Source organism: Patagioenas fasciata, chromosome 8, assembly GCF_037038585.1.
Source record: "Patagioenas fasciata isolate bPatFas1 chromosome 8, bPatFas1.hap1, whole genome shotgun sequence".
NCBI classification, from domain to species: Eukaryota; Metazoa; Chordata; class Aves; order Columbiformes; family Columbidae; genus Patagioenas; species Patagioenas fasciata.
The window spans coordinates 35,823,109-35,850,636 of record NC_092527.1 but is presented as its reverse complement, the minus strand read 5'-3'; the positions used below and the strand labels follow the sequence as shown (position 1 = coordinate 35,850,636).

General features: G+C 45.1%; 1 protein-coding gene and 1 non-coding gene across 2 annotated transcripts; both read left to right on the top strand.

Annotated features, from left to right (window-relative positions):
* Positions 1–5,616: 5,616 nt before the first annotated feature.
* On the top strand, positions 5,617–12,941 carry VAX1 (ventral anterior homeobox 1). The gene is made up of 3 exons (XM_065843836.2): positions 5,617–7,166; positions 8,876–9,063; positions 10,731–12,941. Exons 1-3 carry the CDS (start codon positions 6,929–6,931, stop codon positions 11,265–11,267), a joined length of 963 nt encoding a protein of 320 aa, XP_065699908.1. The 5' UTR covers positions 5,617–6,928; the 3' UTR covers positions 11,268–12,941.
* Positions 12,942–26,850: 13,909 nt separating this feature from the next.
* TRNAL-CAG (transfer RNA leucine (anticodon CAG)) lies at positions 26,851–26,933 on the top strand. Its single transcript has one exon. It is a non-coding gene; the product is annotated as a tRNA-Leu (tRNA).
* The last annotated feature ends 595 nt before the right edge of the window (positions 26,934–27,528 follow it).

Genomic DNA, 27,528 nt, shown 5'->3' with positions numbered 1-27,528 from the left:
ATATAACCAAAGCACCCAGTTAAAGACACCTTTCAGATTTGATTTTGTTTATGGTTTGTTCTTGTAGCTTCTGATGACATTTCCCAGTTTCACAGAGGAGAAGTTCTTGATAATAAGGCAAAACCAACAACAACAAAATGTAATTTCAAGAAGGTTTCCACCGAGTCTGCTGGTAACCAAAACACACCAGCCCAGGGATGATGGCAGAGTTGATCTCACTCCAGAGTGAAGGATCAGCTTTTGATCTCTCATGTCATTCTTGTTATTAGATAGTACCTGAGGAGCAGACTCAGCTCAGCAAAGCTATCCTATGCAGCCTTCCCCTGGCTTCTTGAGATCATAATTACAAGTATTTGAGACATGATTTGTGTTCGGTCTGATCTGAATTAAGCTTTCAAAATTTAAAAAAAAAAAAAAGTTTAAACCCAAAATATGGCATTTTTTTTCTTTTAATACATTGGTCCTCAATGTTAAATCTCCAAGTTCTGAAAACAGTACAGACCACATCTATTATCCTGAACACCTCACCTTTGCAAACTTCTTCTCTTACTCTGTTTAAACCTTCAAGCTTGCTTGCATTGACGATGGGAATGAATAGGATTGTAAGAGCTTTAGCACTGATCACAAAGGCTCATGGGCAAAGAGCTTGGGGATGGTAAATGCTCATGAGTGGTCAAGCAAAGCTGATAAAACTAATACTCTTGTGAGGACAGGGTGAAGTGAAGGCAGAGAGAGTTTGAATGTTCAGGTGCTGGTGGTTACAGATGGAGTCAGTGACACAGCTGAGGCTGAAACCAAAGGCTCTCAATCGGCTATCAGGGAACAAACAGTATTTCCTCTTAATTCACAGTTTTTCCTCATGAAAAGAATCCTGTCTCACCATTGTTCAGATGGCTTGCATATGCCACGGGCATGATACAGGCAATGAAGCTTCGCGTTAATCTACTGTCCAGATTGATAACTGTAAGGGGCAGCTCATAATGACCACAACGTGATTAATCGTGATGCATGTGTGATACCCATGCTCATTATTACGGCCTCCAGAACAGCACTGCTGAGTCCTGCCAATATGCTCGGTTTAGTATCTGGAAGAGACAATACTGCAATTACTGGCAAAGTATGCAGGAAAATTAAGAAGCAGCTAGTTCTGTATTCTGCATCGGGCTAGTAAGCAGGGGTACAGACAAGCATGGGAATGTAACAGTTACAAGGAATAACATATATTATCTTGATCCGATACTTTAAATAGATGTTGTCTGGATATTTTAACTGTTTATTTTAAAAAGTTGTCATGCAGAATGCTTGCTCAAAGATGAACATAGAGGACACTGGCACAGGAAGGACACAACACCTGTGTAAGAGCTGATGAAACCTATTTGGAAACAGATCTACATCGCTACTTCATGCCAATGTATTATGATGTTACCCACTTAAAAGACAGAGATAAATTGTATTTGTCTGGCTGTTTTACCTGTTAGAGTTCTTGTGAGCCTATGAAATCTAATTTCCCATAAACCACACCATGTGATGTCTTTTTTAATGTGACCCACATGCCACTGAACAACACAAACGTACCTGGGCATCAGTCCTTTGGAAAGTGTTCTAATACTGTTTCTAGCCATGTAGACTACCACAAACATTACAATCTTATTTTCCACATCCCATAGAAAGCTGAGCTGCGACAAAGACAAAAATCCTTTTCTTCAAAGACAGTATAAAGCTTCCAGATAAAGACATGGTCTTGTTCTTCAGGGATACTGCTCACTTGTGCAGGTAGAAGAGCATTTTCCAGGCTCACTTGCAGGGGATGGAGCCAGTTCCCACTAGAACAAATTACTGTCTTCTACTACAGATTTAGTGAATGCCTCTCAATTGTCCCCCAAATACACAGTAGTGTATGTATGCTGAAATTCTCAGAGTTTGTCTTAAATTGTATGGCAAATTCCTCCCTAGCAGTGAATAATTGCAAGATAACATAGTTGTTAATTATGTTGTGCACTTTATTTCAAGAAGGTGCTCAGAGTTCCTGGTGATCAGCACAGCACTGAGACTCGTTCGAAATAAGAACCTTCTGGCAAATCTCCTGTCTTCATGAAGATCTTCTTCTCTGCTCACAGAAAGTATCATTTCACACTGGACAGAAATGTCCCATCCAAGATAAACATGGCATCTGTATGTGTAACCATGAGGTTTTCTGTTTCTCCTTCATTTGTCTTTAACAGTGACCAAGGGTGCTGGATGTGTGGTAGGACCTCTTGGTAGTAACCCCTTGATATTTCCACAAATAATGTATCATTATTAATAACTCTATCATATTGTCTGTTAATCGGAAATAACTGTGAAGATGCTCAGCGCCAAGGTACCAGTTCAGATCCCCTATGCTAAACACATATCTAAACAACGTGCCTAGCAGCTGTTTGCCAAATGCATCTGTAAACTCAAAAGCAAATAATCTGAATCAAAATAATTAGGTAAATTAATGGAAGAAAAATCTACTTAGAGCTATTAAACACAGAGATAAGCCTTTTGATTCTGAAGATCTCTGAGCCATGCCTTTTGAGCTCAGTGCTGGGGAAGCCTTTACCCCTCTTCTGCCATTCACCCCCCTGGGCAGCAATGGGTGCCTGTGGCAGGCAGCAGAGCAGGCTGTTAGATATTTAGGTTAATTACCTGTCTGTGAGTGCTGGGCTGGCTCTGCTTTCCTCTTCAGCTGAGATATGGAAACCCCACCAAAGAAAAAATCTATTGGCATGACTCTACAACACAGACAGCCAAGGAGGGCAAGAGCTGATTCTCCAAGTGGAGAAAAAAAGCTTATACTCATAAAGAATATTATTTGGACAGGACTCCGAGTTATACAGTAAGTTAAGTGAATTAAACACAGGATCTTTTTGATTAATCTTTTAACTTCAAACATATGAGCTGAAGCTCAATAGCAGTTTAGCACCATGCTCAGACCGCAATAACCAGCCTGACATTCAAGAATTTAGGACAGAAATATTTATTTGACAAAAAAAAAAAAAAAAAAAAAGTTTAGAATAGTAGCAATGGTGGGGGTATCTTTCCAAACCATTGAGCAAAGGATCATCAAATAAGGATAAAAATAATATAAATAGCGGTAGTCACTGAGAAACAACTTTTTCAGTCTTCCACATGCTAATCCAAACTAATAAACTTGTATTTTAGCCATATTGTATTTTAAAAGTATTTGTTATATTTACAACAATAATACGGTGCAGCCAGGGAGTGCGTGCGTAGTGTGCCAAGTAATTTTTAATCACTATTTAAAGGGATAAGAGGTAACCCCTCATCTGCTTATGAGTGTGGATGTGTGCTGATGCTACAGAGAACCCTGGAGTTAGCATAGTAAGAAGGGGGGCATATTATGTCCTGAAATAATATAATGTTCAAGAATGTTTTATTTTAAGTCTATTGAAAAAAACAAACAAAAACCAACCAACCAAAACTAAATAAGAATAGGTAAAAGAAAGTTTGGTGATGACTAGACTAATGAAAATGTTGACTTCAGAAATGGTAAAAACGTGAATTTCCCAATGCTGTTCTGGACTTTGCTATTTGTTGCAGACGAGTAGACCTCAATTAAAGAAACAGGGCTGTATATGGGTAGACTTGTCTGCTCACTACAAGTTTGCTGTAGGATTAGACTCATTATTTGAATTTCCAGATCTTCAACAGTACTACGTGTTCATGATGTGTCAAAGCAAATTTAACTGGTTTAATAAGGGAAAGCCTTTTAAAAGCACTCATTTCTACAGACAAAAACGGGTTTGCAATGCATTTGTTAAGGTATTACACACGTAGAACAAAGTTCCCTTGGCATTTACTGAGCTTTGGATCACGTTGTTGTTGAAGAAAAAAAAGCCAGATTATCACACAAATACAATATTTAATCTCCAGATATTCTGCTTCAAACAGTGTAATTGAGTTCAATAGCTCCATGTTTATTATTATGGCCTATGCCTAGACATTAGCATATCGAAAAACATGGGGGGAAATGTCATACATACTCCCACACACTTATGCAAATATAATTATAATTGCTCTCTGCATTTCACAGTAGACCTTTCATGAGAATCATTATGCCTATTCTGTCTAAAAAAAAATCTGTTATGTAAAAAATGTTTGAAATAGAACTTTTTTTCATTCAGCATTAAACAAATATGTCCAGCCAGGACTGTTGATACTACCTCACCTATGCTACATACACATGTATATGTTTATGTATATCACATAACAAAGCTTACCTGCTAAACACAAACTTATACTTCAGCTACATGGAAAATGTTCTTGCTACTCAGCATCCACTTGTTGCATCTCCCCTAAAAGAACCAAATCTCTCTTAAATGTCCTGTTTCATGAGCATCCCTTCACACAACAAGCCTTTGCACAGCACTGAGAATTCATGGAGGAAATGAACTCATTCCACCCTCTGTATATATCTGCATGGAGCCTTGCACAATGGGGCTGCAATTTATTTGGGGCCCCTGGGTATGACGGCCATACAAGTAGTAACTAATAACAACAGACCAGCAGAGACTGCTGAGATGCATTGGCTATAGGGAAAATAAAACCTGGTCCACAAGAAGGACATTCTACATCCAATTATATGTATAAACATGGTTGAAATTACAAGGCTTGATTAAAATTTTGGGGATAACACTTGATCTCCATCTGCCTCTTCAGACAACGGTAATAAAAATAAATTATTTTGTGATTTGTGGAAAAATGACCAAGATTTAAAATTTCCACTCATCAAAATGTATCTATGAAGTCTTCTCCTTTTCCTTTTCCTTTTCCTTTTCCTTTTCCTTTTCCTTTTCCTTTTCCTTTCCCTTTCCCTTTTCCTTTTCCTTTTCCTTTCTCTTTCTCTTTCTCTTTTTTCTTTCTCTTCATTTCCCTCCATTTCCCTTCTGTTCTTTTCACTTCCTTTATCTTCTTTCCCCCCCTCTCTTCTTTTCTTGTCTCCCCTGAATTTCCCATTTATGACGATCAGGTCCCGGCGCTAGATCCTTCACCCTTATACCACCTTGGACAAAGACTGGGTCCCGTGGGGCGAGAGCTGTTATTCCTCCAGCGGGGCAGGATGAGACCCGTGGGGCTGAGCAGCCCTGCCAAAGGCGCCGCATTATGCTCTTACCCATCGATATCATCTGCAGCAAAACCCATGGCTCCCCCAGCCTGCTTCAGGTGGGGAAAATTCCCAGGCAAGCGGCCCAGGCAGTCAGAGGATGAGGAGGAGAGGAGCACACTGGTGGATACTCCGGCGTTTGTGTGAAAAATTCTCAGGGAAAATTCTTTCTCTCTCTCTCAGGCCCCTAAACTCTTTGTGAATGGGGCCAGTGCAACATGTGGCCTTTCACCTCGCCCAAGAACCACTGCCAGACAGCCACACTCAGAGAATTGTTTGTTAATAGTCCAATTAGATAATTGCCATCTTTCACTCCTTTTGCTCTACATTTCCCATAAAGGAATGAATAAGGAGAGCAGCATGAAGAGGGCTTCTGCCCTGCAAGGTGACAAGAAGGACTGGAGCATGCTCTTTGCACAAGGCCATTTGCTTGAATTGAATCATTGTAGCCTAATCAATGGTCTTATTGGATTACTGGCTGTTGCGGTTCTCAAAGATATTGTAGCAGAGACAATGAAATAGCTAGAGTAAAACTTTTTTCTCCTTTAGTGGATCACGCAGTTGAGATTTTTCACGGGCTATCTCTCTCTCCCCTCCCTCTCTTGCTCCCTCCCTCCCTCTCTCCCTCTTTCTCCCCCTCTCCCTTTCTCCCCCTTCCTGGATCCACTGCACACAAAGCTGGCTTTTTTTTTTTTGCTTTTTTTTTTTCAATGAGCAGGCTCTGCGAATAGGTTCAGTGTTTGCGAAGGTGCAGAATTAGCACACACACATGCACGCACACACACACACACAGAGGGAGAAGCACAAAAAGCAAGTATCGGGACTGAAATAAGGAGAGGTAGGAGTTTAAGATGGCTGTCTGTGGGGAGATGTGTTAAGGAGGATTTCTGCTGGCCAAGATAACCTGCTTCCTTGGAGAGATCTGCTTGAAAGAAGAACTTTCCGTGTGTGAGCGTGCTGGGGATCTGTTTGTTTGTTTAGAATTCAGGGGGCTTTTTTTTTCCCCACCCCCCTACAACTGCATTTTTCCAGCCCTTCCTAGCAGCTTTATTCAGATTTATTTGGCGTGCTTTGGAGAAAGCCACTATATAATCGGGAGGTCAAAGGCATACTGAAGAAAGTTAATAATGGCTGCTAATGGTGCTAACAATTCAGGGTGAATCTTGTCAAAAGTTTTTTTTTTTTTTTTTCTTTTCCCTCTACCCCCCTTTTTTTCCTCTCTTTTTTTTTTTTTTTTTTTTTTTTTTTCTGGAAGTCTCAGTCTTTTGATTGTGTGTTTCCTGAAAGCAAGACCAATCATTTCAGTTTATTCACTGGCTAAACTCTACTTGATTGGGGACAAGCACACAAACCATCCATTACGATCTGATATATTATCCAAACAATTTAGTGTATTCATGAGGTAACCTAAATGTGGAGGCTGCAAAATTACCCGTAATCAATTGAAACAGCGAGTGCGCGTCCCTCTGTGTGTCTAACAACTACATGTCTCCGTAATAAGGCAGACATTAAATCATTTTAGAGTTGTACTGTTGAGTACCTGATCACTGGGCGCTCTGGGAAGCTGGACCGTCACATTAAGGACGCTGGGACTGAGGAAGCCGCTGCTTTTCCAGTGGGATAAAACCCGACCTTCCTTACTCAAGGTGCTTTACAGATCCCCACCGATCTGACCCTAAGCCGTGCAATATCCAGCATAGACTTCGTCTTCTTCTTCTACTACTACTCTTCTATATTTTTGGGTGTTTTTTTTCTTTTCTTTTGTTTTTATTGCACTACATGTTTGGGAAACAAGACAAAATGGACGTTAGATGCAGTTCAGAGACTGAAGCTAACAGGGTCTCGAAGAACGGACATAAAGAGGGCAAAGAAAGCAAAGGGTCTGAAGGAAATATTTCTACTTCTTTTTTGAAGGATCAACAAGGGACTTTTTCTGCCTCTGCAGCTACGGAAGATTGTAATAAAAGTAAATCTAGTTCGGCTGATCCGGACTATTGCAGGAGGATCCTAGTTAGAGGTATGAGTTTGAGGTATTTCGCGAGGGTGGGGGAAGGTGAGCTCTCTTCACGCCCGGGAGAATTGTTGATTTTGTTGCTTTCCCTATGACCCGTCCTTGGGTGGAAAGACCTTCGTATGGCTCCGGAAGAGAGATCCCACATCCCGGCCGGGCTGTGCCCTGCAGCCCCCTCGCCATCCCGGCTTTATTCCGCTGTGTTTCCGCCAGCGGCTCGGGGGAAAGTTAAGCCGCGGTGGTTCCTCCCCGGCTTTGCCCCCCACCAGGCCGGCCCCGCTGTTTTGTGCGGCTTTGGAGCTTTCCCGGGGTGCCCATCCCCTCAGGGACCCCGCCGGGACCAGTGCGCCCTTGGCGGGGCCGCCGCTCTGCCCCTCCGGCCGGGCGCGCTCCGCCCGCGCATCCCTCCCGCGTACAATGGCGCGGGGCTGCGGTTCCCGCCCGGCTGTCGGAGTGGGCAAGAAGGTCTTCTCCGGAGGGCAGGGGCTCCGACTGTCCCCCCTCTCCCCGCGCCCGGCATCCCAGTAGAAAGGGCTATTTTAAAATAACCGTCATCCTTAAAATCAACGAGGGAATGACAAAGGGCTTTATAATTATTTTCTTCCGATAGTTTACGTTTTATTTTTCTCAGCCCTCGTCTCCCTCCCAGGTTAAACGGATTAAATCATTCTACTCCCGCTCCCTTAAAAAAAAAGACAACCTCCCCACACAAAAAACCAAACTGAAGACATTTCAGTTTTATTAAGGTGCATTTTGGGGGAGGAGAATGAGGAAAGGATCGGAACAAAATTAGTGTGAGGCAGGCCTTGTAAACAATAATTAATCCTTGCGCGACCGATTGACCCAGAGAGGGGTCAGATTAAAATGATGTGATTGTCTCCGATTTAAAACGTACCGAGGAGATAAAATTTCGGAAAGCAAAGTTGGGAAGGCTTTAATGTAACATGAATCTGGCTCTATCTTGACAGTCGTGTTAATAAGATTTGTCCCGCTTTCTTTCGGTGGGGGCTACGAGAAAAGTGAGGTTTCTGCGGGCTATTTGGTGCCTCGTTTTGGTCCCCCCCCCCTCCTTCTTCTCCTGTTTGCCAAAACTCCAAGGCAGAGGTGACGGCGATGCTTTCCCCGGGATGCTGGGTGGGCTGGAGGTGTCCCCAGATTCGCGGTGGGCAGGCAGCCAGCTTGGGGGCAGCGCTGCCCATCCCCTGAAAGCTCTTGGAAACTTGTTCTGAATAAAAAAATAGAGGTTTTATATGTTGGGGGGCGGTTGGGTGTGTGTGTCGGCTTCCAGGAAGCCCCAATCCTGAGCCCCGGGGGAACAAAGAGTAGCCCTGCACTCGAAGCACAAAGCCCGGCCTGGAGAATCTCTCCCCAGCCTCACAGAGGGCCCGTGGGTAATGCCGCAGTGTCGTACTATCAGTGCAATATATTAAGGCCAATTTTTTAATGGGCTGAGGGGATTATTTCTAGAGCCCCGGGCCCTCACAGCCCTCTCCTTCCTTCTCTGTTGTTTATTTTTTTTCTCCCTCCTTGGGTGCAGTGGCCAGGTGCAGTGCCGCAGTCTCGGGGACCCTGCTCGGGTCTGACTCGGGTCTCGGTCTTGAAGGCTCTGGTGGCGGCTCTTTCCCTCGGAAAAATATTTTAAAAAAAAAAATCAGGAAAAAAAAAAGTGTGGAGGGTTGTCTGGGTGTAAAACTGACTGCGCCTTTCTTTGCCAGATGCCAAAGGTTCAATCAGAGAGATTATTCTGCCTAAGGGTCTTGATCTGGACCGTCCCAAGCGGACCCGCACCTCCTTCACTGCCGAGCAGCTCTACCGCCTGGAGATGGAGTTCCAGCGCTGCCAGTACGTCGTGGGGCGGGAGCGCACCGAGCTCGCCCGTCAGCTCAATCTCTCCGAGACTCAGGTAGCCCCAGCGAGACGGGGAGCCCCGGCTACCCCCATTCCCCTGCCCTGCTCCGCGCCGGCTCCGGTTCCCTCCGTGGGACCCCCTCGTTCCGTCCCAGACGTCTCTGCTGCGCACCGGGCCTCCCGGTTGCTGTCGGGCAGAGTCGCGGGCCCGATGGAGAGGCAAAGGCCGCCCACGCGTGTCCGGTCGTGGGGGAGGTACGGGATGGAGCTGAGGAGTGAGTGGCTGAGGCGTCCCGGCAAGGGATCTGTAATTAACTACGTGCAGCCAAGGAAGGGGGAGTCCCGGAAGGGGCCACTCGGCCATGCGTGTGGGGGCACACACCCTCGTGGGCTCTCCTGTGGCCCCGTGGGTCCGCACACAGTGAGGAGGCCCGGCCCGAGGGGTCCGCGGGATCTTGGCCACGAAGCCAAACCCCTCCCCAGGCCGGGGAACAGCTTCCCACTACGGCTGACCCGCGCGGGGAGACGTCCTGGCCCCACCGGGGCTCGGTGCCCCCGGCTCCGCGGTACCGGTGTCGGGTGTCCCTCGGCCGCGGAGGTGTGCTGCGGCAGCCGGGAGAAGGGAGAAGAGGCCGAGCCGCTCCCAGCTAGCAGCAAGCAGAAAACAGCTGCTAAAACCCCGGGTGGAGAGGTTGGCACCTTCCGTTGGGGGCTGATGGGTTAGAGACGTTCGGTCCGAGTACCCTTTCCTGGGTACAAGAGATCCGAGGACAAGACTGAAGTTTGGGCCCTAATTTTGAGTCCTTGCATTTCCGAGGGGGAGAATCTCACTTCCATTCTGCAGAGTAGAGTGGTTGCGGCCCGGGGGCGGTCAGGCCGATTAAAACTATACGAGAGTGCGGGAAAGCATCTAAAAAGACCAAACTTCTGAAAGCTGGTTTCATATTTCCGCAAAATATCATACAACAATAAATTCCCCTGACAAGCTAATTAGCTTTTTTCTTTCCCATGCCGGATAGAAATGACAAGTTCAATAGCTCGAAGGTTACAGAAACCACCACGGTTTTCTTATTGTTTTAGTTGGGGTATGTTTTACTTTTTTTTTTTTTTTTTTTTGGAGGGGCTTCCAGGATTCCTTTTTAAAGTTATATATTGTCTAAAATGGGTGGTGAGGGGAAAGAAACTGTCCAGGCCTGGAGATTGGGGAAGAAGTGCAAAGCTGTGGTTACACCCAGGGAAGGCAGCCGGACCTGAGCGGCCGCAGCGGCGCGGTGCAGGTCCCTGCGAGCGGGGCGGCTGCCGCCACCGTGCACGGTTCTAGGGGCCGCGGTCCGGCCCGTGGGCGCGCCGGGACTTCGGCTGAGAGCAAAAAAGAGCTGGGGAAAGGGTTGGATTCAGCTCCCAGAGAACTACTGGCGTACAGTAAAGGAGGAAAAAGTTAAGTCAGGTTAAAGATGTAGTGCGATAAGGGCTCACGGATTCCCCTCTGTTCCCCCGGGACCCACCCCGAAACGGGAGCAGCCAGGTTGCAGGGAGCGCCCGTCGCTTTGTGCGTTTTTAAAGCGCTCCCCGTTAGCAAGTACTGGGCCGGACGCCTCCTGCCCTCCCCCGCAGCCTTTCCTCCTGTACCACCGGAGCCGTGTCGGGGTCCCGGGATAACCTTGGCGGGGGTCGCCCTTCCTTCCCCGCGCCGCTGACCCTGCCTCTCTCCCCGGCCTGCAGGTCAAGGTCTGGTTCCAGAACCGGCGCACCAAGCAGAAAAAGGACCAGGGCAAGGACTCCGAGCTGCGGTCGGTGGTATCCGAGACCGCCGCCACCTGCAGCGTTCTGCGGCTGCTGGAGCAAGGCCGGCTGCTCTCCCCGCCGGGGCTGCCCGGCCTCCTGCCGCCCTGCGCTACCGGAGCCCTGGGCTCGACACTGCGCGGCCCCGGCCTGGCAGCGGGCAGCGGCAGCGCGGCGGCGGCGGCGGCTCCCGCCGGGGGCTCCCCGCACCCGCCGGCCGCCAGCAGCGCGGCAGGGCCCCCGCCTCCGGCAGCGCTACACGGAGCGGCCGCTGCCGGGCACGGGCTGTTCGGGCTGCCGGTGCCCGCGCTGCTGGGCTCGGTGGCCGGGCGGCTCTCCTCCACGCCCCTGGCCGTGGCCGGCTCGCTGGCGGGCAACTTGCAGGAACTGTCGGCCCGCTACCTGAGCTCGTCCGCCTTCGAGCCCTACTCCCGGACCAACAATAAAGAAAGCGCTGAGAAAAAAGCACTGGACTGACTCTAAGTAACTTCCCCGTATTTATATTTATAGTCTCTATTTGTGGCGGTATTTATGGGACGGGCGGCGCGGCGGCCTGCCGGCAGCCCCCTCCCTCGCCGCCGCCTCCCAGCCCCGCGGCGCGGTTCCCTCCGCGGGCCGGGGCGAAGCGGGGGCCGGGGCGGAGTGAGGCCCCGGTGCTCGCAGGGCGAGGTGAGGTGGCTGCCGGGGGACCTTCTCCGGAGCCCGGCGAGAGCGGGGCAGCCACCGCGGCTCTCCCTGCCCCGTCGGCCCGGGGATCCGTCTGTCCGTTCGGGGGGGGATGTCTGTTTGTTCGTTTGCTTTGACACCGTTAGGAAAGGGACGGAGAGGGAGAGCGGACAGGGTGCGGTTTGGCCGGGCTCTTTAGGCTCGTCTGTAGCCAATGCCAAGCGAGGGAGAAGGATTTCGGAGAGGGGAAGATGGAGCCACGAAGTGATGCCCCCCCCTTTTTTTTTTCTTTCTTTTCCCCTCCCCTCCCCAGACTTCAGTGACTCCTGAGCACGGAGGTTTGGCGGCTCCACCTGTGGTTCCCGTTTCACACACACTCACTGCACTACAGTCCCCGGGTAAAGTCCTTGCCGTTTGCCCTTAATACCAGCCAGGAAAATGTCCAGCAACTTTTCTTTTTCACGATAAATCTTGAACGTGGGAAGGGCCGGAACGGACTGCCTTGACAATACACCCACGAAGCGGGGAGGCAGAAACCAGTGGCTGCAGAGATTTTGAATAAAACTGTCTCTCCCTTCGAGATAACATAACGCCCCTTTTTTTCTTTCTTTCTTTTTTTTTTTTCTTTTTCTTTTTTTTTTTTCATTCCCACGGCCAGTCCTGCGGACTTTATCTGCAAAAGCAAATATGCAGATAAATAATGGAAGTCGCGACCCGATTTGCATCCAGATCTGTTGCGATGGTAACTTTTTTCCTTTTTTTTTTTCCCGATTTCATTTTTCCAAATAATTTCCGTATGCACCTGATTAAAGAAAAAATCTTTACCCTTCCTTCCTCCTAAAACAAGCCTTTCGTACATCGCTCACGCTTCATTTAAAACGAACGTAAAATATAAAAAGCGTATCCTTTGTTGTTATTTTTGTACTTTAAAATACATCTATGTAACAACCTTCTTTTTTTCCTTCAGAATTCTTTCTGCTATTTTCTCCAGAAATCTATGTATTTCATTTTCTAGTATTCCGGATCGAATATTTCCTGTTCAATTTCGGTACTTGAATTTACCAGAAAAGGGATACTGTACGTAGTTAGTTCTTTGGAAAAACAAAAAGAAGAAATATTTCTTTACTTTGGTTTTAAGTTTCTTTTTTTTTTTCTTTAAACTTTAACACATGGCGTTTACAAATTGTATAAATACGTGCCACCAAATTGTAACCAAAAAAATTTACAAAAAGTGGAATGGTTGCTGTAGTGTATAGAATTAATTATAGACCAGAACTGGACAGAAGGATCTGGACCGAAAGAAAATAGTAATTTTATTGTAAATTATTTACGTTTGAAGTTTCTAGGCAACTAGTTGGAAAAGATAATGAATGAATCGAGCGCTGAGCCCTTGCTACTAACTTTTGTTCTGAATGTTTTGGATATTTGGATGTTTTGTATTTATGTGGTGAGAGTGAAATATATTATATCTATATGATGATGGAATTAGGTGTATTTTCGTCTTATATTCATAGCACCCAAATTACCTTCATATAATACGTACACTGCCATAAAAAAAATCCCATCCCTACATAACCCTCGCGATCTTTTATTTTATTTTTATTTTATTTTATTTTATGTTTAATTGTGAAGCGAGGGATTACGGACTCCATTTCGTGGAGTGGGGTCTCTTCTTCCTGGGGCAGTCTGGGGCATTCCCGGTTCCCCCCCTGGCTCCGACCCACCCCTTGGAACAGTCCCCGGCCCCGCGGGTCCGATCCCTGGCCCGTGGCCGTGCCCATACCCGTGGCCGGGGCGGCGGGTGCGGTCCCCGTGGGGACACCAGCCGGGTGCCAGGACTGCCCGGCTGCTACCGCCGGGCCCCGGCGCGGGGTTCGCTCTTCTCTTTCCCCGCCTGGGGCGGTTGTCGGGCCTGGCAGACACGTAGGGGATGCGCATACACGTGTGCATATATTTATAGATATCTATATGCATATATAAAAACACATACATACATATGAATGTATATATATGCGCTTGCACGCATAAATATGTATATTTTTAAGAATTTTCTAAATAGCCTTTGCTTCCGTCCTGTTTGGCAGCCCAGCCCCAAGAGTCCTTTCCTGGGCAGAACCCAGGTTTTCCAGGAGCCCCCCCCCCGCCTGGCCCTGGTTCTTCCAGGGCCCCAGCGAGGCGTCAAACTGCGGCTCCCCAGGCCAAGCCGCCTGCGGCACCGGGGCACCTGCCTGCCCCGCGGCTTCCCCACGGCCACCAGTCCCGGTGCAGCCTCCGCTGGGCTGAGCCGTGAGCCTGTCCCAGCCAGGGCAGATGCACAGCTCGAGATTAAAAAGGAAGACTGTGGTGGTGATGGTGATTCTTTTTTTCCCTTTTTTTTTTTTTTTTAAATTTTTTTTCCTAAAGTGTGTAGAAATTATCTGGGGAAGCGCAACCCCGGTAAAGGGGGGGATCGCAGATGGTATTTGAAAAGGTGACATTGAAACTCTTGATCGAGACAGAAAAAACTTCAAGCGGGATAGGAAGCTGCGTTAAAGAGGAAAGAGCTGAGTGTGGCAAACCAGATCTGCCAGGGAGACCCGCGGCGAGAGGGTAGTTTTCAGGTTTTCTGCCTTGCCTGCATGGACTGCGCAGCATCACTCACAGCCCTGGACAAAGAGAGGAGCCCTGGCCTGGGTTGCCTTTGCCAAAGAGGCAATCACCATAACCCAAACCTTCCCCTGGCTGTCCTGCCCTACGTGGGGTTGTCCTGCCCGATGAATTTGCCCTGTCCCCCAGGGACCTCTGTGTTGTTGAGATGGGGCCACTTCAGTGCCCAAATCTGCTGCTGCACCGTGACCCATAGGGAACACGAGAATGAATGTGTCCTGCCAGAGCTGTCTAAGGCGCCTTCAACTGTAAAGAGGATTTCTCTGCTATTCTATTTTTTTTTTTTTTTAACTGGAGACAGTAGAGGGGTTCCTGCCCGTGCACTGTGACGCTCTTTTTCCCTGATCACTGGCCTGACCTGTAGTCCCAGGGCTGGATCCATGGTCAATATAAGCTCTTTGCTCCCCACCTAAGGCAATTTAAACCAGCATCAAGATAAATCGCCCACACTTACGCACAAAACATTATTTTACAGCATTGCAACCGTCCTCAGTAGAAGCATTAGACAGTTTTGTTCCTATTATTATTAATTATTTCTGAATATTTCCAAATAAGGATGTGCCCTGAGATGCTAAAGTGTCTTATCTAAGCATTCAACTACAATAAATACTTCAAGACGACTTTTTTTTTTTTTTTTTAATTTTCTGCACCGTTCAAATTCCACCTGTCCCACTGCTGTACCAGGGGCTGCATCTGGGCTGGGAGTAAAGCAAATGCCGAGGCTTTTGCCTCCCACCTCCCATGCAGGGTTATCACAGTCCTATTTCAGTCCCCGCTTGTGACGCAGGTCAAAACCTTGGACCGCAACAGGGAGGGAGGTAATTTATTGTTTGCTTTGAAACTTCCAGCATTTGAAATGCATGAGGTTTCTGGGTGTCTAAATCCCCTCCTTTTTGCAGGAGAAAAAAACCTAAAATATGTTCATCTGATTTCTGTAAAAAAGGGAGGGAATGCCACCTGTAGCTATGCTGCTGTGTAGGACAAGTTAAAAATCACATATATGCACATCCATATACATGGTGAGCCTAAATCAAAAATTTCATATAAATAATAGGGTTTGGTTTTGTTTTTTTTTTCCCACTACACCAAAGCTGTTCTGAAGCTGTGTGCTGCCCAGAGACACTGTTTGCTTGTTTTCATTGAAATGCTGAATTTCGTTCTGCCAGGGCAATGAACACAATCTACCTTCCTGAAGCTACTTGCTGCTGAAATATTTTGTTGCATTTCATGCAATATCATTATTTGTGTCCATCACTGTGGCATCTGAGCTCAAATTGAGAAATATTTGGCTCATGCAGAGGCAGCATGTGTGAGTGTGAGAGGTAGGAATATTTAGTAGGAAAGCAAATAAACAAAATATGAACATATCTCCAGCGTGATTTTTTGACAAAAAAGAAAGTTTTTGTGTCTGGCAGACTTCTTCAAACTTTCCTTCAGCAGCATCTGCACATAGGACTTAGGGTGAGCAAGCAATAACAAAGACTGAGGGCAGCACAGGTTATTTCAGTTTATTCAGCTGAACCCAAGGAATATTTCCACAGGTACATGGACAGAGTGCTGGGTCCCGTGGCTCTCAGAAAGGCAAAACTCTTAGGATCAGCTCCTGAGCATCCAGGGTGAACACAAAACAATGTTAGCCGGGTCCGTGTAGGGAAAAGAGGAATTAGTCTATTTAGAGGATTCTTTCAAAAGCATTTGCCCATCCACTTAACATAGGTCCTGCTTTATTTGCTGCTCCTCCATACCCCTCATGCCAGGGATTAGTGCAGCCTCTGACCACTTTGTCTCCATTTGCAACCCTGTCATCAGCCCAAGATATGTGACCTTGTGACACATAAAAAAGCACACAGGGTCCTTGATTAACTTCAGAGTATTTTATTTCTTCAGAGAGAAGAAAAACACTTTGAAAGAATAACTCTCAAACAGAATCAAGTCACAGTCATTGGCAAGTGTTTAACAAAATTACCAGGGAAGCTGAAGTGAAATCCATCGATGTGATGCTGTCTGTGTAGCAGCCGTAATATAAACTGTGACCCCGGACCCTATCCACAGTCCAGAGTGCCAGTTGGCAGAAGCTGAAATGAAATGTTTCTGACTCAGACGTAAGAACTTGCTAATAAGCAGTTTACTCCTCACCTTGCTGCTTCTGGTAATTACTGAGAAACTTAAGGGCAGTGTTTGCTATCTTTCTATACATAGTTGTTACTGTTAATGCAATTCTTCATACATGTGTGAGCGACTGATTCTAATTTGAGTGTTGTCTTAAACATTTCTAGTGGAGTGAGTTCCACAATTAATCATATATAAACCAAAAATTGTTACATTTTGCATATTCATTTTCTACTTTTTGTTAACATGAATGTTCCCAAGTTCTGTCATTAGAAGCAGCAGCAAAGATCTTCCCTAGCTACCTTCTGCAACCACTACCTTTTTGATTCTCTTTTACCAGGTTACCTCTTCTTCATCTCCTTTCTACTTGAACAATCAAAACCCTTTCAACTTCTTTTCATGCACAGTTCTCGCAAACTGCACTTAATGTAACTGTTTGCCAAGAGGTGCTGCCTTTTCTTTCTTATTCTTCCTGTGAAAAAAACCAAAGTAATAAATTCCCAGAGCCTTTTTCTCTTCAGCTGTCTGCAGCCCATTCTTCTGTTTGATGCCCCTGCTGTGAGCAGCGATGAAAACATCGCACCAGTACGGATTCACCCAGAATACAAACCTTTACCTGACACATGGTGCTATGGTCAACACGAGAAGGCTGTCTCACAGGCCACATCTGCTGAGTTGCCACAGCCTGGGTGGATGAAATACGTGTTCTATATTTCAGCTGAAAGCATCAGCCAAGAAATCAGGTGCAGCAGAGGACAGATAACACAGTGCAATCCACACAAGGCTGGTCCACAAAGTTTGTTACATTACAAGGTATATCTAGCCAGTAGAAACCTCCGCAGCACATCACCAAAGGTGCATGAAAAACAGATTGTGGGACTGATGGAAAACCAAAGACAAACCAATTTTTCAACTCTGTTCCAAAAAGAAAGGAAAATTCATGCTAACATGCCTGTTTCCTATTCAGTGATTTTATTTTTCTTTCTATTAGTCTGGCTGCATAGGGATCAATCCAGAGAAAATTTTGCAAGGGAAACCTCAAGAAGTTCTTGTAGTTTTAAATTCCTTTCCACAGTTTTGTTTTTCTGATTTTAGTGTGCAGAAAAGACAGGGAGTAGAAAGAAACTCATGCTGGCAAGGATCAAATTGGCAAGTCAGGAGCTGTGGCTTCAGAGATTTAGGCCGGACATTGGGAAGGAAGTCAGCCAGAACACAGAGAGAGACAAAGATACTGAGACCACGCCTGGGAAAAAAATTAAAGATAACCATGTGAGAGGTCAAATGAAAGAAGTCCTCACCCTGGCTATAAAAATGTTCTCAGAGAGACAAGCAAGTGAAGGACTAAATGGTGTGTGTATAGAAATATGGAAGGATGTCCTCACGGTTTAGTCCCCAGCCTGAAATTAGGAACAGAAGACCAGGTCTTGTTTCTACCAGAATTTTTGTCTGATCCTAAGATCATTGTTAGTCATTAATCACTGAGTTTCTTGCTGTTCTTCCTCTGAATTGGTGATACTGGTAGCCATCTAAAGCTGTGTAGAAGGAGGTATCAGCATATACTCTTGCATCAAAGAAAGTGAGGCAGAATTGTGACCAAAAATTTAACAGTCACTATAGCCAATTCCAATTTACCGTTTGCAGTCATTTCCTCTCATTAGCCCTGATCTTTCTTCCTTTCCCTCTTTCCCTGCCCGGTCTCTTTAACTTAAACCCCTAAGCTGTGCCTGCCGCTAGATGGTCTTAAGCTCTTTGAGGCTTCTAAACAATTTCAGAAACCAAATGCTAAATGGAAATCATAAGTAGGCAGGAGAATAAAGTGCTGCCATAAAGAACTAAGGAGGGATAAATAGGCAATTCCAGACATCCTGAGTGCGCACTCCGAGATAATCTCTATACTACTCTGGACACAGCATTGCGAACATCTTCAAGATCAACCGATTACAGAGATGAATTAGTAAATAAGAACCAACTTCATCAGGTGTTGAAGGGGACTTTAATTGTGCTCAGGCTCCAAATGTGAAACTTTATACCATGGCCACAGCTGTTAAAACAACGGAGTCATATGGAAACAGTCTTGGATTACTGGCCCCATGGAGCGAAACATTTTTAATGAAAGGGATTATGTTTATTATTTCTTGGTGCATTGTGCCTTCTTAGATATTATTACTGTCATTATTATTATTTACCAAGAGAACTGATATTTACTGCCACTTAAACATGTTTGCATGCATGTTTAGTACTTTCTTCCATTGGTATAGTTCTAATATGGTCCTAGAGAAAACAGCGTGAAAAACATCGATTAGTTGCTTTTTATTCAGTCCAAGATCCTAAGAAACTTTTTGTGTGTTTACTTCTCTCCCACTTGCCAGCTCTCCTACTGACTTGATGAAATCAGATCCCTTGTCACATAGAGTTTAAATAGTGTTTTGTGATAACATGATCTCCATAGATGATATTGATACTTATGGTCTTCAGTCTTAGTATAGGCTGTTTGTGTCCAGAATAACTTTTCTTCTTCATTAGAAGGCTGAAGTGGGGAAAAAATCAGAGGAATTGATTTAAACTTTTAAGCATTGAATTTATCTATCAAAGAGGGAAAACATCAGCCATATAAGTTGTATTTCCAGTTCAAGCATGTCTGTCTTTCATTTCCAGCTTGAACTCCTGAAGTTTCTATCCAGGACTGTGGTAGTCAGACTTAGTGGTAAAGCTCCTGCAGTAAAACGCCTTGTACTGTGTGCACAGACTTTCACAGAAGCAGGATCGAAGATGCATACATAAAACCAACACAAAACGAACCCCAAAAAACACACAAAAAACCACCCAAAACAAAAAAGCAACCCACCCCAAACCCAAACCAACAAACAAAAAATGCGCAAAAAACAACAGGCCATGTAATCAGGTAGTAGAAACTTTACTGTGGCACATCTTGAATTTCTAAGAAGTATGTTCAATGCTGAGAATAAATATGTAAATGTTATTTGAAGAGATTGGATTAATGGGGAAAAGATGAAACACAATGGCCACAGTATTTATTATAGATCTGTTTCCAAAAACAAGTAAAGAAGAAATATTTTCACTCTGATGGAAGATGCCCAAATTCTGCTATTCAGAATATGTCTCTAGAAATCTCTTCCTGCTAATAGGAGTTTTGAGTATGTATTTACCCTTTGTGGACTCTGGGGGCAGTGAGTACTGTTTCTGTGATGGGATGGTATTACTGTCTCACAACTTCTTAATGAGCCAAACCTCACATCCATCTGGATATAGTTAGCATGAAATCTAAGGTTTGAGCTTTATCTCTGTCTTGTTATCAATACGTAAGATGAATTTTCTAAAGTTCTAGGTAGATTTCTGTACATTATTGTTGGACAGACACATGGATCTAAGTGTAAAGACACAATACAACCTCCCAGAACCAATGAGGCCCCAAGACATAACAATTTCAGACAAAGACGATCACCTTTTTCTGCAAGAGTACCCTGAGCACCAGTGACACGACTAAAACAGTGAGAGCCTTTTGTGTAGCCATGACCAAGAGCTGACGACGTACCCGTTCCCTACCAGCTCTGCAGGGCACTGGTGCTGCCACAAGCCTGCCACCTTCTCAAAGAGAGAAACCGCTCCTACAGGGCAGGTCCCTTTGGGAAGCTCCGTGTCTGGAGCTGGGGAAGGTTTTTGGGAACCTGACCCGCCGGCCACCGGGCCGGGGCCGCTCAGCACCGCGGACAGCGGCGGCCCCGCAGCGCGGCCCCGGCCCGGGCCCGAGGGGTACCCGGGGCTGCTGGTACCGGGAAACACGTTGTGAGGATGCGGGAGCCCTAAAAAAATCCGTCATGGGTCTGTGGGCCAGGAACGTGGTCTGGCAGGAGTGAGCTTACACCATGTGGGAATCGATGTCTGCGTAAAAAGGACTTTTGCAGAAATTATTTGAACACATCCCAAAGCACTTCTATAAGGGTAAAGTAGTTCTTGATAAAACTGGAGTCAGAGGTCAGGAATGAGACAGCATGTCATGAATGTCTTTAATCAGCGAAGAGAATTTAGCAAAGACAAATTATTTCAGCTGAAAGACTGTTGCTATAATACCCTTCTGTTACTGGGCTGCACATCTTCATCAGGCAGGGTAGACCAGCTCAATCCAGCACTACTACACTAACCATATTGCCATGTTTCCTAACCTCCAGGTAACCCAAATGTACATGAAACATTTTTGTCCTATCACAGTCAGCAGGAGCAAGCTTAACATTGCTTAAAAGAGACTTTTAAGACCTATGGGTGAACAGGATCCTTAACTAGAAGAATTCACTGCTCTTTCCAGATCTATAGTTGTGTGTCTGGGAACATTTGACTAGGAAGTACTGCATGGTAACAGATTGAGTGGGGCCAGACTATGCAGACCTTCACTGGTAATCAGACAGCTCCAGTCCTAGCACTTTGTCCCCTTGCTTTCCCTTTCCATTCTGCTCCTACTATTATTTATCTTATACTGTAAGACTTGCATGTAGAAACTCTCTCCTGCTCTGTTTTTGCATAATTAGTCCAGTCAGTAAGCATTGCTTTAATATGAATAACAATAATAAACAGCTTTTCAATCCTTGAGCATATAGTAAATGCTGAAAACTACAGTCAGAAGTTCAAGTCCTTTAATGAACTGTAACGCTAGTTTATATTAAAATGGAGATGAATTATAATTTTCTACTTTTTCATTCGGTTTCATTCGGTTTCACAGCCTAGAGAGCAGATACATCCCTTTCTAAGTGCAAGTTGAGACACCTCCACTACAAGATACTCTTGCTGAATCCCATGGGACTATATCAGTGAAAAAAAAAAGATTTACGGAGTTCACCTGTTTGAGAGTTTCCAATAAGTGTAATATCTGATTACATTTGTATATATGTGTGCTCCTGCTAAGAAGAATCTCTGAATCGGCCTATACTCCATATCTAATTGGTGTGGATATACAGGTAACACAGAAAAAAAGTGCAGTGACAAGAAAAGATCAATGACTAATTAAAGTTCAGATGAAACATTGGGTGCTATCTAAACTAGAATGCTCACTAGACAATCATCAGTTAATATAATACAACCCATTCTATGTTGCTATGTAATAAATGTCCAGCTCTATACATACCTTTACACTGTGTGCTTTGAGAGAGGGCAAGTGGCACAGGCAGCGTCGTTTTTTCATGGGTTATCCTGCAAACAAACAAACAAAGAAGAGTCTTTTCTAAAATTGTATATAAATAAGTGATATTCTTGACTGGAAGGAAATAACTTACCAGTCTTATTTGGCCATCCATTCTTTATGTGGAGAGTAAAATTTTGCAAAGAGAAATTAGTAAATCTCTCAGTGGAGAACTTCTAGCTTGTACTGGAGAGATGTACTGGAGAAAGCTGAAGGGAAAGCATAAGATTTCAAAGCCTTAGAGTACAAATTACCATTTAGTTACTACTTTATACTGGAGCATGATCCTGCAGCCCCATTTACCACAAATTCTTCCTGACTGTATTTGGCAGCATAAGGCCTTTGGGGTCAAGGTGCTCAGTTTCCAGTTTTGCCCTTTCAGTCTCAAAAGTAAGGGAGCATTTCAAACCTTGAGCTTCTAAAAGAATTTAAGAAATGCACAAGAGAGCCAACTTTTAAATGAACTGGAAAGATTCTATGAGGACAGAAGATCAACAAGTGACCAGGGCTCCAACTGTGAAAGAAAATGTGAGAAACAAGCACCTCTTCTAGTGTGAAATTGGTCTAATTCTTGAGGCCTTTAGAGTGGCAGCATCAAGCAACTGGCCAATATGTACACTTTCTGCTGTCCACATGGCATCAACTCCATTAATACATTCTGTGAAGCAGTCAAATTTACCACAGGTTTGTTTAACCCCTCATTTGAAAGTGGAGATGAAATTTTTTTCCCTCTCTGAGGGCTGAAAGTGTCTTTCCTAACACACCTGGGAAGCCAGACTTAGCATGCACCTCAGTGCTACACACAAATAACTCAGCAGAACAAACTCATAGAACCAGAAGCCATATGAAGCAGTGATGCAGACATACCTGATCTCAAGCAGGGCTTATAAGAAAGATGGGGCCAGACTTTTTAGTAAGACCTGTAGCAATAAGACAGGGGGTAATGGTTTTAAACTAAAAGAGGGTAGATTCAGGCTAGATAGAAGGAAGAATTTTTTTATGATGAGGGTGGTGAAACACTGGAATGTGTTGCCCAGAGAGGTGGTGGATGCCCCATCCCTGCCAGCATTTAAGGCCAGGTTGGATGGGGCTCTGAACAACCTGATCTGGGTGAAGATGTCCCTGCTCATGGCAGGGGGGCTGGACTAGATGACCTTTGAAGGTCCCTTCCAGCCCAAACCATTCTATGATCGCTGGGCGGTGAGTGCATTGGTGGTCAGTCAACAGGTAAAATCCCAGACTACAGCTGTATCTTGAAAGAAGCACCTACTTCGACAAAGGTCCAAGCCAGCTAATTAGAAGTTGTTGATCATCAAGACGGGGCTTGAAAAAGGGTGAAGGCTGGCACACTGCTGCAGATATTTTGACAATAGATGTACTTGCTGGGTTTCATTTACAGTGTCTAATAACGCCTTTCTATAGTTTGATGGATTTCCAAATACAGACATGAACAGATCTATCATATCCTTTCATCCCGCTTTGCTTTGCACCGTCATCTGGAGGAACAGGTGTCACAGGGTCCGGTTGCTGGCTCTGCCAGCACTCTCAGTCTGTGCTCGCGTTGTTAAGTCTTCAAATCTGCTACTGCAAGACACCTTGATAGCAAAAAATACATTATGGAGAATAACTTCTCCTTGTCCCTGAGAAGCAACTCTGTCTAGTGTGACTGCACTTACTATTTTACTGGCAGCATGCAAGAGGATTGTTTTGAGGTGAGTGTGTGTATGTGTGCTGTGCAAGCGATTGTGTCTCTCTCTGGTGGGCAAGCCAGGTAAAACTGCTTCTCAGTAAACATGCAAACACAGAGACACAGAACAGTGTGATTCATTAAACCACTGATCTGATGTTCTTAACACAAATTCCTATCAGATCCTGGTTCACGAAGCAATATTGATCATCTTTCTAAAGGAAATAATTTCCATGATATTGTTGAAGAAAGGAGGAACATTTTGTCAAGAAGTTGTATTTCGAGTAAAATAACCCTCCAAGGAGCATTCACTTTCAAATTAGTAATGCCAAGTATAGCTAACTCACAGACAGCAGCCAGTTACATACGCAGATTTCAATGAGGCTTTTAGGAGAAACAATGGGGCTGTTTTTAAGGGTGGTTGCCCTGTTGAAGTGCATTTCTCTGAATAGACACAATGCTGTAGTGCTGAATGGATTCAATGGTGCTGTCTCAAACATGGCCAGGAGTGTCTAGAAGTGGGTAGAGGTAGAAAGAGCTGGTGGGACCCTTCTTATGGTTGACTCAGGCTGCCTCCTCCAATCCTTTCTTTGCTCTGGCAGGGGCCGAGGTTTCCTTCCCCTTTCCCTCTGTGACAAGCTTCCTTCTCTGCATGAATGTTCCCCATCTGGAAATAACAGAATGACATTTTTTAAAAATGGGCTTAAAAAAATCAGGCGTAACTTTGTCTGAACAAGACATCTGGGCAACAGAAGAGTCCTAAGGGAAGTGAGTGATATCTTGGCACCTCGACTATTTGAAAGTGGGAAGGAAAAATACATACACAGATAGAATATAATGTAGGAATCAATCCTGTGTTGGCCTCTGTAAGGAAAACAAGTGACCTTAATGATCTATTCTCTCTCTAGAGCACTCACACAGAAAGCCATGCTCGTTCCTATTCAGTTGTGTGCCCAGCACATAACACAATGGACCTCACTCCTCAGGAAGCTCTAAGTGCCATTGCAATACAAATAAACAAGTCTCGCACAAGATGGTGAGGGCACCAGCAGCCTACAAAAAGCAGTTTTTGGGGCCACACGAAGACTTGGAGTGGGGGGTTGTGCTGCAGAATGTTTACTTAAGGAAATTCCCTTCCCTTCCCTTGTTGAATAATACACTTCAGTTCAAAATGTATGCCCCCTTTTTGCCTCTAGAAATTTCACACACATTCCCACATATGCCAACATAGAAACACAATGACTGCAAGCTTATCGGTGACACCACTGAACAATGCCATAAAATACAAGACATGAGGCAGAAATACATAAATAGCTGCAGGCCATGATCTGCTCTCACTGTTTGTGTGCAGCTCTATTAGTACTAATAGGAGTTAAGTGCGCAGAATAAAGTGACAGCTATCGCCCCTCAGCTCTGCCAGCAGTTCTTAAGTACTGCTGTGGTCCAGCCAGCACTTCTCTGTGCTACACAGAGCTGCTTCCATCACAATGCAGAATCTACCACGGGACCCCAGGAAACAGCACACTCCACCTGCTCTGACCTGATGGAGGATGTTTTTAAGGGTCCTGCCTCCTGTCTCGCTATGACCTATTGTAACATGAAAGCAATAATAATAATAATAATAATAGTGCAATCTTGGCATGCTTATGCCTTTTTCAGGATTGAAATTATTTATTGTAACTTTGAAATTGAAAGTGATACTAAAAAGACATTTGGGTGTCCTGGAAAACGGCCTTGAAATCTTTCAGCTGAGGACATGGCAGAGGACTACCACCTATCTCATGTTTCCAGTTTTGTTTTGGGGGAGGGGTGGGTTGCTATTTTTTTTACTTTTTGGTGTCATTGTGCATTACCCCTCTGTGTTCCGAGAAGGAAATTTGTAACCCTTCACAAACAGTCTTGGGATAGTTTGCTGTCCAGACAATAAACTACCAGTGACCTACTAAGCCACCCATGAAACAAATGGCACAGACTGTTGGAGGAGCTGCCTTCCTCCTCATTGTCACTTTATCAATGTCTTGTTCCCTCTCTTCTACAGATACAAGGGGAAAGGGGTGGCTGGAGTCGCCCTGGGCAGCTCTGCGGTGGGTAATTCTGAGGTTCAGGGCAGAACGCCACTGTGCTGTGGGATATGGGTTGGGGTCTGCTGTCTGCAGGTGCTGGGCTGTCTCTTCAAGGCTGGGAGGAACCTCCTGACTGTGGTCAGTGCTGGCTGGACAGGGCAGACAGTTTTCTCAGCAGCATGATGTGATCTTCCCAAAGAATTCCTTGTGTTTAGAACGATACTATAGTTGTAAGAGGTGTGAGGGACCCTGGGGACATCAGAAGCCACTCCTTCAATATTGGGAAGGAACATGAATGACAACAGCATAAAATACTGTGTGGCCTTTTTTTTTTCTTTTTCTTCTTTTCTTGATAGCAATATATTTAGAAAAAGCTGCTGGATTGTTCTTAGGATGTGTCATTCTCTTCTCAGCTGACTTTTAAAAGCCAGGCAGCCTAATTACTCCCAGTGGCACAGAGATGATGTTCAGCTAACCTCTCTTTCTAGCTACCTCTCTGTTCTCAGTCCACATTTTCCAAACAATTTTCCAATGTGTGTCGAAATAAATTTTTAAATACAGCTCACCTGAACTCCAATCCAGCCTCCAGAGTTGGCAGGAGAAAGTTTCTATCAACTTCAAATGCATTGAATCAGACCATGAGGAAGAAGTTACCATGTGAACAACTTTAAGCTTTTATTCCTCTTAAAGTTTAAAAATGTAAATCTGTGTTCACACATGCATAAAAGAAATATCTATTTTTCTGTATGTTCCACCTTAGAACAGATAATGTTTGGATATTTTGCACACTTGGGTATCCTTGCTCTGCTGCAAGTAGCAATGCCAATTCACAGCTAATGTGCAGGATGGAGGTTGCCCTGCTGTTCCCTTGCTGGTGGTGCACAGTTCTAGCTCCAGCTCAGCCCCACGCCATCACAGTCCTCGCAGCCTCACAGAGCCCAGATTTCCACACAAAAGCAAACAGGCACTCTGGTCTTGGGACACGATTCAGACACCACCCCCTAAGGAGATCTCAGGACCTCAAAGGAGGGGAACGTTAAGATAAAGCAGTTCCTGGAAAATGAAAACTACAGTCAGACGTGCAAGGTAGATTTGCTTCTAATGTACAATTTAAAGGTAGTAATTTCTCCCCCTCGCCCCTACTGTGATGCTCACCACTCAGGCTGGGTATTTAGGTTTGGCTCTAGGAGCAGAACTTGAAGCTTACTGTGCCTTTTGAAAGAAAATATTGGAGGGCCTGTTATATCTCTTTATTAATAGGTTTTAACTAATCCTCTATTCATTGATGTCCATTATGAGATTATACAGCTCAAATTAAGTTAGTGCATACAGTATATCTACAATGAATTCGATAATTGTGTGTTTCTAAAGGAAAAAATGGTTCAATAACTATGGCTGAGATTAGCAACTGGCATCATAGTCTTTGTTGACTGAGGAATATTGCTAAAGTGGGGCAGCTTTTCTTTGCCTGTACAAGTTAAACCCCTAAATTGAGGTGGTTCTGCTCTCTTGGAAGAAATGTTAAGAAGTGTTAGTAGTGTACATAGGGCACAAACATGCATTTGGAGGAGGAATCAAAAGCCCCAAGCTGGCAGCAGTGAGAACTCCAGTGGCAGGAGCTATTCTCAGAGGAGAAGAGATTTATGAGCAGTTACATTCATGGTTTATTTCCATCAATAGCATTTGATAAGGCAGTAGCAGGTCAGGATGGCCGAGCGGTCTAAGGCGCTGCATTCAGGTTGCAGTCTCCCCTGGAGGCGTGGGTTCGAATCCCACTTCTGACAGCTCCTTTTCTGGACAAGGGGACTGAGATGGGCCGAGGCCAATTGTATGAGGTTCAACAAGGCCAAGTGCCAGGTCCTGCACTTGAGTCACAACAACCCCAGGCAATGCTACAGGCTTGGGGAAGAATGGCTGGAAAGCTAAGTGGCGGAAAAAGATGGTGGTGGTCTTGGTGATGATGGATTGTTGATCAATATCAGTTGAGTATGAGCCAGCAGTGTGCCTAGGTGGGCAAAAAGGCCAACAGCATCCTGGCTTGTATCAAGAACTGTGTGGTCAGCAGGACTAGGGCAGTGATTGTGCCACTGTACTCGGTGCTGGTGAGGCCCCACCTTGAATCCTGTGTTCAGTTTTGAGCCCCTCACTACAGGAAAGACACTGAGTTGCTGGAGTGAGTTCAGAGAAGGACAGTGGAGATGGTGAAGGGTCTAGAGAACAAGTTTTATGAGGAGCGGCTGAGGTAACTGGAGTTGTTCAGCCTGGAGAACAAGAGGCTGAGGGGAGACCGCCTCACTCTTTACAACTACCTGAAAGGAGGTTGGAGCATGGAGGGTGTTGGTCTCTTCTCCCAAATAACAAGTGACAGAACATGAGGAA

What these genes read in the sequence shown, in the direction of transcription:
- VAX1 (XM_065843836.2), top strand. Translation starts at nt 6,929, where the DNA reads ATGTTTGGGAAACAAGACAAAATGGACGTTAGATGCAGTTCAGAGACT. An exon ending in CAGGAGGATCCTAGTTAGAG is followed by an intron (nt 7,167 to 8,875) that starts GTATGAGTTTGA and finishes TTTCTTTGCCAG; the next exon opens with ATGCCAAAGGTTCAATCAGA. An exon ending in TCAATCTCTCCGAGACTCAG is followed by an intron (nt 9,064 to 10,730) that starts GTAGCCCCAGCG and finishes CCCGGCCTGCAG; the next exon opens with GTCAAGGTCTGGTTCCAGAA.